The 9171-nt window shown below is 40.2% G+C and overlaps 1 protein-coding gene across 5 annotated transcripts; it reads left to right on the forward strand.

Annotated features, from left to right (window-relative positions):
• Positions 1 to 546: 546 nt before the first annotated feature.
• Positions 547 to 5695, forward strand: LOC121705680. Of its 5 annotated transcripts, XM_042086853.1 has the most exons (7): positions 547 to 837; positions 2314 to 2359; positions 2716 to 2724; positions 2762 to 2824; positions 2917 to 2982; positions 3168 to 3226; positions 3298 to 5695. In XM_042086853.1, the coding sequence occupies exons 1-7, from the start codon at positions 755 to 757 to the stop codon at positions 3326 to 3328; spliced, it is 357 nt and encodes a 118-aa protein (XP_041942787.1). In that variant the 5' UTR covers positions 547 to 754; the 3' UTR covers positions 3329 to 5695. The 5 variants fall into 5 exon arrangements, 4 of the variants coding, with proteins under 4 accessions (XP_041942787.1, XP_041942784.1, XP_041942785.1 ...); XM_042086850.1 differs by having other exon boundaries at positions 3168 to 5695; XM_042086851.1 differs by having other exon boundaries at positions 2920 to 2982; positions 3168 to 5695.
• The last annotated feature ends 3476 nt before the right edge of the window (positions 5696 to 9171 follow it).

Here is a 9171-nt window from a genome sequence, read left to right on the forward strand (position 1 = left end):
TGGCCGTTAGCTAGCTGACTAAAAATTCAAATTAAGCAGGACTCGCATGACTTTCGGCCTAGTCCCGCTTCATTCACTGTCCAAAAGCTAACTTTACTTGACCAGTAAGACATTACTTGGAAAATGATGCAAAAACCTCAGCGGGTGCCATCATGATTATTGTATGACTAATTAAGTATAAAGACATCATAAGCACAAATACTTGCCTGCTAACTGCTAAATGTGTGCTGATTCAACTGGCCACCCATTAGTAGGCTTTTTCACACCGATGCTGCGGCACTCGACAAGATACTCTTTTTCCGTGTTTTCAGGGTCAAATTCTATGACCCAATTTATGGGCACTATGCTAAGGGCGCCTTTATCATTCCCCTTCGACCAGCTCACAAGAGCAAACTTCATTTTCTCTCCTAACCGCGACCACATGCAGAGAACAGTACACTGTTAGACGTCGTTCTTCGCGCCCGATTTTTTTTTATATGGCTCTGTTCGCGCCTGGTTAAGGTGTCTATGGTAACAACTAGCTCGGCCAATCAGAGACGTTACCGTAGGGTTCTGGGTAGTGTTGTAAAATTCTGCTGGTTAACTTAGCGTTTTAGCATCTGTGTCATTGCATTACAATGTGCTCGCTGTAAAAAACATAGAGAAAATGGATGGGATATTACCTTCTGGAAACCATGTGAGTCGTCACTGCTGCGGTCTTTTTTGATGCTGTGGCGGGTTCCGTTCTTCCCATCGCTTGAAGAGAGGTATCGATATGGACGGAAGGAGAAGGAAATACGTTGCCCCAGATTCAAAATATGAGATTCCATCAAGAACAAGGAGATACTGGAAAAGGAGGTTTGTGTTTTACTCTAACCTAGTCTAGTTAACTTACATTATTAAATAGTTGCTCTGTATTTAGGCTGTTGTAGTTCTGTGGTTTGTGTGATTTTACAAGCTTGTGACTTAGCTAAACGTAGCTAGCATGATGCAGCACACTGGCTAGCAAACTTAGCCACTCATTTTCACGTGTGTGTGTGTGTGTGTGTGGGGGGGGGGGGGGGCAGTGGTGGAATGTAACGAAGTACAAATACTTCGTTACTGTACTTAAGTAAATTTTCCACGTATTTGTACTTTACTTAAGTAGAATTTATAGTGCATACTTTTGACTTTTACTTCGTTACATTTTACAGCAATTATCTGTACTTTTACTCCGCTACATTTCTACAACACCATCGTTCCTTTTTATGATACATTTTATGATCAGATTTTTTTTCTCTCTGACAAACACGTTTGTTTTACCAGGCGGCGGGGTTGCTACCAAAGATTCTGGAGCGCTACGTGCCCAGCTTCTAAATCTTTAAAACATAAGCTTCTAATCTAGACCAGGCAAAGCGTGAGCTTGTAGTCATCTGCATTCAGTAGGCTATATTCACCAGACCCATGGCTACACTGGACATGCAACTGTGTTCTGTGCCTTTCTCTGTCTGTTATCTGAAGCGTTAGGGCCTCCTCTGCGATGAGATTGCTATCCGCGGATCAGCGAAGTTACAGGCTATGTCCATGCTTCTGTCACACGTCTGATCATTTGCGGCACAAATGAATGGTAGACTATTATAGAACCGCTGGCCGAAAAAAACGTAGCATTTTCCAGATTAGGAAATATTTCTTAATTGTGTGTGATCAAATAAAGAGGCATAGCCTACAATTGGGGGGTAGAAATGTGAGCGCTCATTCAATGTCTATGTGCGTCTGCGCAAGTGAAACTGAACCTAATCATAACACCTTTCTCAGCAACTTTTCTGTTCAATCAGCAGAATTGGCATTACGATCCATCCGACGTTTCCCTTGTCTACCCCGTTAAACTTCAGGCTCTCGTGTTTTGCTGAATGATATTTTACTCAGCAGATCACCCTAGTAGATAACCAGAATTACAGTCTCTAGAATTTTAGGTCAGAATGTAAACTGGGCCACAGATGGTAAGCACAATTGCATTAGCTTAAATCTAGTCGAGTATAACCTAAAACTAGCTTAATTAAAATGCCACAGCCCATACTAATCTTTCTTTTAGAATATAGATATTAAGAGAATAAATCATTATGCAAATACTTTTACTTTTAATACTTAAAGTACATTTAAAAGCAGGTACTTTTTACTTTTACTTAAGTAGGGTTGTCATTGTGGTACTTTTACTAAAGTAAATATTTCTCTGTGTATTTGTACTTTTACTTAAGTACTGAGATTCAGTACTTCCTCCACCACTGGGGGTTGGCATACATGTTATACGCTCAGAACAGCCTCTGACAATAGATTTTTTTTCCATTCTTATTCTAGGAAGCTGGTTGAGGCCATCAACATGCACCTGTCAAAACAGGGAATGGTGAGTCATGAACATGACCTTTTGTGTGTATTTTAGTGACAATATGCTGCACTAAATGGCCACAATTTAATCAGATAACTGAAATAATAATCTTTCTTGATTAGTATCTATTTACAATGTTGAGCATAGTCTTGTGTCAGACCCAATGTTTAGTGGGATAATCGGAAAGCCCACCATTTGAGAGATTTGGTGGCAAAAACTTATCATTGCTATCCACTTTGCAGGCGGTTGGCATTTGGCCCTTTTTTAAGAGAGTATTATTTTTTTGCTATGATGTATTAAATATTGATATGAAGTACAGCTTACTTCAGGTAATTATAATGCAATGCATCCAACATGGATGTATGTGTATACAGTATAACCATGTATACCATTCATATGCTTTGTCTTAAACTGGATCAGGAGTCCTCTGACCTCGACTCTGACAACGGCTCAGAAGACGGACACGATGGTGGTGGGATTACTGTAAGTAATCTACTAATAACTACTACTAACTGTTCTGTGTTTGACTGTTTCACTGATAGTACTTCCTCTAAGACCTCTCTGTTCTTACACAGCAGAACTTGGATCAGGAGTCCTCTGACAACAGGTCTGAAGATGCACATGATGGTGATGACATTACAGTAAGGAATTTTAACTGGCCAATGATCTCGCATATGATTTTGTTGTCTTCAAACTTAAACTTGTTTGCTTTCTTTTTTCACCTAACCTGATGAGCTTAAGCCTTATTTTTACCCTGTATACACCAATGCCACAAACTTCCTAGAGTTTGTCAACTTTTCCTTGGACTTGTATTTTCCCCTTACAGAGCCTGCACACAGACCCTGAATCAGAAGAGCTACCACCAAATTTGAGCCAAACAACAGAGTCCTCAATCTTCAGTTTTGAGGACAGTGTTGACCTTGGTGTGTTTGAACCACTATGGCAAACACACCAAGGTCAACACTGTCCTCAAAAATCCATTACTGACTCTGAATCCATTGGCAGTGGAGAAGAATTTCCCATGGAAGACAGCACGGACAAGTCAGTAAATGAAGAATCACATTTGGGAGTAGACGTTAATGAAAGGCTTCCTCCAGTAAATGATGAGCCACTTTACACAGGCTCACAACTGACAAAAGCTCAGAGTTTTTTTACTTATACTTTCATATGCTTTGAGACACTCACTTACTGGTGTGGCCCTGTCTGATCTTTTAGATTTTATTAATATCCACTGTCCAGAAAATGTTCTAACTTCAAAGCATCTGTTCCTGAAAGAGCTTAAACCAATACAAGGGCACCTAGAATGTCACATATACTGTCTTAACTGTGAATATTACATTGGTGACCAAGTCACTGAAGGGCAGTGTTCTGTATGTAACTCTACATGGGATAGAAACAGCTCACAGAAGAGTGGCAATACACTATATCTTTGAATATTTTACAATATTCAAAGAGAAGATATTGCATGTTGTCTTAAGTCAGGAAATGTCACATGTAATTCAGAAAGTTATGATGACATATGTTGTGGTAAAATGTATCATAATCTGAACAAAGATGGTGGCCCACTAGATAGTCCAAATGCATTCTCCTTAACATTAAATTGTGATGGAGTTCCAGTATTCAAATCATCTCAGTATGCAATTTGGCCATTGCAAGGGATGGTAAATGAGCTTCCTTATCATGTCCGTAAAGAGAATGTTTTACTTTTTGGCCTATGGTTTGGTGCTAAAAAGCCAAATGTTAATACATTTTTGAAACCATTCACAAAAGAGTGTCAGTCATTGTCAACGGTTGGCTTCAAGTTACACAGAAACAACACTGTGAATAACTGTAGAGTGATAGCAGCTGTTATGATGTGTGATTCAGTTTCCCATTATGCAAAATATAACTCAATTTAATGGCCATTATGGGTGCAGCCTCTGCCTACATCCAGGTGAACAAGTTCCAAAGGGAAATGGAACCGTTAGGGTATATCCATACAAAGATGTTCCAAAAAGAGATCATGCTACAACCCTGACTGATGCAAGGGAGGCTGTGCGCACCACCCAATCTGTGAGAGGCATTAAAGGGGTCACATGCCTTGTCAACATCCCACACTTTGACATCATATCAGGAATGCCTCCTGACCATATGCATAATATACATCTTGGAGTTGTTAGGCAAATAACAAGCATGTGGCTGGATAGTGAACACCATGGGGAGCCATACTATATTGGTAATCGTATTCCTGAGCTCGACCAACAACTCATGAGAATTAAACCACCTTGCAATATCACAAGAGTGCCCCGCTCTTTTCAGCAAAGGAAGTTTTGGAAAGCCAGTGAATGGCAGAACTGGTTACTTTTTTATAGCATCTTTGTGCTAAAGGGAATACTCCCCCATGCATTTTACCAGCACTGGTTAATCCTTGTCACCTTCATGTATTTGCTATGTAAGGACACGGTCACATCAGAGGCGTTAAAAAGATGTGAAAAGCTAGTTGTTGAGTTTGTCAAACAGTTTGAAACACTGATGGAAAGGCAAATGTGTCATTTAATGTACATTTATGTCTTCATTTGCCAGACTCTGTGAGAAATTGGGGACCTTTGTGGGCACATTCAGGATATATTTTTGAGTCTTTTAATGGGGAGATACTGAATATGTTTCATGGCACGCAGTGTGTTCCCCTACAAATAATGAAACAAATTCACATATAGACAAGTGTTGCCTCTTTTGAAAAACAATGCACTTAGAAATGCTGTGCCTAAATGTATACAGCTGTATAACAACTTGACTGGTGAAAAAAAGCTGAAACAGTTTGAAAGAGTAGCAGATCAAGTTGTGACCCTTGGTCTACACTTTGTGCGAAAACTTACTAACGAAGAGATGCTGGCTATGAGAGAGACATTTTCAGTCACCACGGATACAATTGTGAAAATATTCAGCAGGATTTTGGTCAAAGGAGAACTGTATTACTCAGAGCAATTCACTAGAGTAATGAAAAGGAACAGCTTCACTGTTTTGTTGGACAATGGACACATAATCACTGTGTATTATTACATTGTGGTAGAGACTTGATAACGGAAAATGTTTTGCTGTTGGAAGACGGTATGACAAATCACACAGTTCAGTTGCAAATTTAGAAAATGTGGTTGGCTTGAAAAGAGTGTTATAAGGCAGGAAACAGGTTTTTGATATGAAATTCAATAGGAAATGTATGTTAGTTGATCTGCCACATTATGCCAACCTTTATGCATGTATTCCTCCATGTTCCAGTGTGGAGGACTGAAATGCCATGTTGATTATGAAATGTCATGAGAAAAAAAATGTTGAGGATGAAATGTCATGTGGAGAAATAAAAAGTGGACTCTTGTACTTTTTGCTGTAATGATTTCTTTTAAAATACTCTGCCACTTACATTTTACCATATATGAATCAATACATAGCCATATATAGTCTATCCATATGGCTTTATAATGTAAAATATAATGAATGTCATGCTAAATGTGATTTGGAGCCTGGAGCTTGCTTAACTCAAAAAAATACTTTGTTACAATAAACATACATGCAATAATGTAATACAGGTTTGTTTGCACAGCAATACACTCTAAAATATATTAATCAATACATAGCAATATGTTGTCCATCCATGTATTGCTATATATTTTCAAATATATGTCTAAGTTTCTCATATATTGAAATATATATCCCAATTTCGTCTCCCTTCAACCTTAATGAGAACGACACAATTTCAGTGTGTGGAAACCAAAGGTTTTTTTTAAGATGGCAAAAGTTTGAGTAGCTCCGCTGGTGGGAAAACGCATGGGACTCATGAGTTAGTGCTGTCCTATTGCGTGGAGAGGGAATTTGAAAGACAACCGATTATAGAGCCCATCCGCTAAACCCCCAGTGGACCTCTAGATTGAAAAATCGTCAATGCAAGTGAATGTGAGAAAATAATTATTTTCTGGTCCCGTTTGAATTGTGCCATGAATGTGAACATATGTTGTCTGTGAATTTTTAATATAATTTTTCATGTTACGAGTTTGACAGTATATTATATGATTATTCGGCTATCAGTTGTGGAAAAGACATAACGAGAAAGACTACATGTCGCCTGTGACGTGAGCTAGCTCTAATCGCTAACATTAGCTGAGATGCTAGTTTTTGTAACGGCAGGAATAAACACACATGGTAACAAAAATATTCAAAACATGTCTAGCTTCACTCAACACATTAACACTATGATACAGTGTGATTGTAAAGTTGTATGGTTCACTGTGTTCAAAGTCGATCTTAATTAACCCTCTACATCTCGACCAACTGATGGTTGTTATGGGAAACTAGTTAGCTGTCTCCTAGCGGAAAGTTGTAGTCCACAAAGTGCTCCCACACAAAGTTTAACCGCATCAAACTTCTACCCGCTCAATTGTAGCATTCTTTACACAAAAATGTATATTAAAAATTCACAGACAACATATGTTCACATTTATGGCAAAATTCAAACGGGACCAGAAAATAATTATTTTCTCACATTCACTTGCATTAACGATTTTTCAATCTAGAGGTCCAGCGGGGATAGCGGAAAGGGCGGGACTTACCCGCCCCTCGGACTGAGCACTGCCAATGGTGAGTCCCCAGACCCTACATTTTAATGTGGGCCCTTCACTGGATCACAAACTGAAAGCAATAGCCTATGAACTGCCGCGGAGTAGCCTATAGTTATGAGCTTCAGCAGCAGCAAAATTAATTCTAGGATCATAGTAGGCTATGTAGTTATACAATGGTCGTCTAGTTTGCACTGAAAAAAAAAACAGTGCACATAGAGTAACACAGTCCCGCCCCTCCGAGAGAGTTTAGTTTTCGGAAGTATAAGTAAGTTTCCCATTCATTTCTCCCATTGACGTTTTGGAAAAATCTGTATCTGAAGAGTTTTAGAGCATGTCTTACGGTGGGTTTCCACACACCGAAATTCCGTGTCACTCATTGAGGTTGAATGGAGCCGAAATTCGCCCTGGTTGAGCGAAATGAAAGCGAATCGCCGAGGCAGGCGAAACAAAGTTGGCGAAAATTGAACTTTATTTAAATGAGGACCATTCGAGAACCAATCAGGTCCGCGTGTTTGTGTTTGGAGGCGGGAGTTACCAAAAAGTTTGACCAAGACGGCGGAGACTACCTGAGCAGTAACACGAAAATTTGTATGTAATTAAAATGTTTCTACACAGACACTGGCACTTGTATCAACAGGAATTGCGGTTGATATGCCACACAAACTTAGTCAGAGCACATACTCCACTAAATATATATGTTAAACACTCAAACTTTTTAGCTAGCTGACAGCTGTCATTGGATTGCATTGTAAACCTAGCTAGACAGTGTCCTTCTGGTTAGGGAAGCTTCGGATCTTTACAGTTGGGATGATGGAATCAGTTAGCATATTGATGTAACTCAATGATACTTCCGTAAACTCATTGATGTCAGCAGAGTTCGTCTTGAACATCTCCCAGTCAACGTTGCTAAGGGCGTCCTGTAGCCTGGCTTCCGATTGGTCAGTCCAGCGCTTGACCTCCTTCGTCACTGGGGGGTCCGTTCGACTTCTCTGATTGTACATAGGCAGTAGGAAAACAGCGGCATGATCTGATTTTCTGAAAGCTGGTAGAGACTTCGCTTTGTAACTGTTCTTGAACTGTGTGTAGCAGTGATCCAGTGTGTTGTCACCACGTGTAGGGAAGTGAATGTGTTGAATAAATTCAGGCATGGACCGGTTCAGATGTACTTGATTGAAATCACCGGCCACAATAAGCGCAGCTTCAGGGTGCGTGTGTTGTCTATTTAACACTTCTTGCAATTCTGAAACCGCAGCATCTGTGTTGGCTTGTGGAGGAATGTAGACAGCGTTGACGGCGTAGACGGCGAGCAGGACTTTGAGAGAACGGTGACATTTCTAGGATCACACCACTTGCTGTTCGTCATGATGCAAACACCGCCACCTTTCGATTTTCCAGATTCCTCAGTCCTGTCAGAGCGAGCAGCAGAGAAAAACTCCACCGGAGTGATGGCACAGTCCGGTACAAGTTCAGTTAGCCATGTCTCAGTAAAGCATAGAATGTTACAGTCCCTGATGTCTCTATGAAACTGTATCCTCGCTCTTAGTTCATCCATCTTGTTCACAAGAGACTGGACATTGGCTAGGAGAATGCTAGGCAGTGGAGGCCTATGAGCTCTATTCCTCAATCTGTTACGGGCCCCGGCTCGTTTTCCTCTGTGTTTTTTCCTTCTGCGCAGAGATGCGTCTCCATGGTTCCCTGATGCATCTCGGAGAATCTCAGTCGGCCAGGTAGAAACGTTGATTAAAACATCCCGAAACAAAAAAGGCAATTCATTTCCGATGTTTCTAAGTGTAACGCCATCATACGTAATCAGTGCAGTGGAAAAGTGCAAAAAATTAGGGGTTAATAAAAGGTAAAAGAGTAAATATAAGCACAAGTTAGGCGGAGCAACCAATAAGGCGTCCGAACGCGGCGGCACCATGGCAACCTACGCAACTTTGTGTAGGCTTAACAGAGGTAGCCTAAATATCGTGCCTATGACGATGACAGCTTTAAAAAAAAAAAAAAAAAACATTTATTTCACTTGTCTCGCTGGATTGAAGGCAGAATGTGGGCTGTTGCGCAAATAGATGAATGACGGTCGGGAGATTCCGTAAAAAAAACAACTAAAGTTTTGCTAACATTTTCTCCATTATTATCGTAAAATATGTCTCCATGCAGGGCAGGGCTGGTTCTAACCTAGGCTAGGCTACTATATTTGGGTGGGCAACATAGCAAAGCTGTCAAATTGGATCAAAACTA

The sequence above is a fragment of the Alosa sapidissima genome, chromosome 3, assembly GCF_018492685.1.
Source record: "Alosa sapidissima isolate fAloSap1 chromosome 3, fAloSap1.pri, whole genome shotgun sequence".
Classification (NCBI taxonomy): Eukaryota; Metazoa; Chordata; class Actinopteri; order Clupeiformes; family Clupeidae; genus Alosa; species Alosa sapidissima.

What these genes read in the sequence shown, in the direction of transcription:
- LOC121705680 (XM_042086850.1), top strand. Translation starts at nt 755, where the DNA reads ATGGACGGAAGGAGAAGGAAATACGTTGCCCCAGATTCAAAATATGAG. An exon ending in ACGATGGTGGTGGGATTACT is followed by an intron (nt 2,825 to 2,916) that starts GTAAGTAATCTA and finishes GTTCTTACACAG; the next exon opens with CAGAACTTGGATCAGGAGTC. An exon ending in ATGATGGTGATGACATTACA is followed by an intron (nt 2,983 to 3,167) that starts GTAAGGAATTTT and finishes TTCCCCTTACAG; the next exon opens with AGCCTGCACACAGACCCTGA.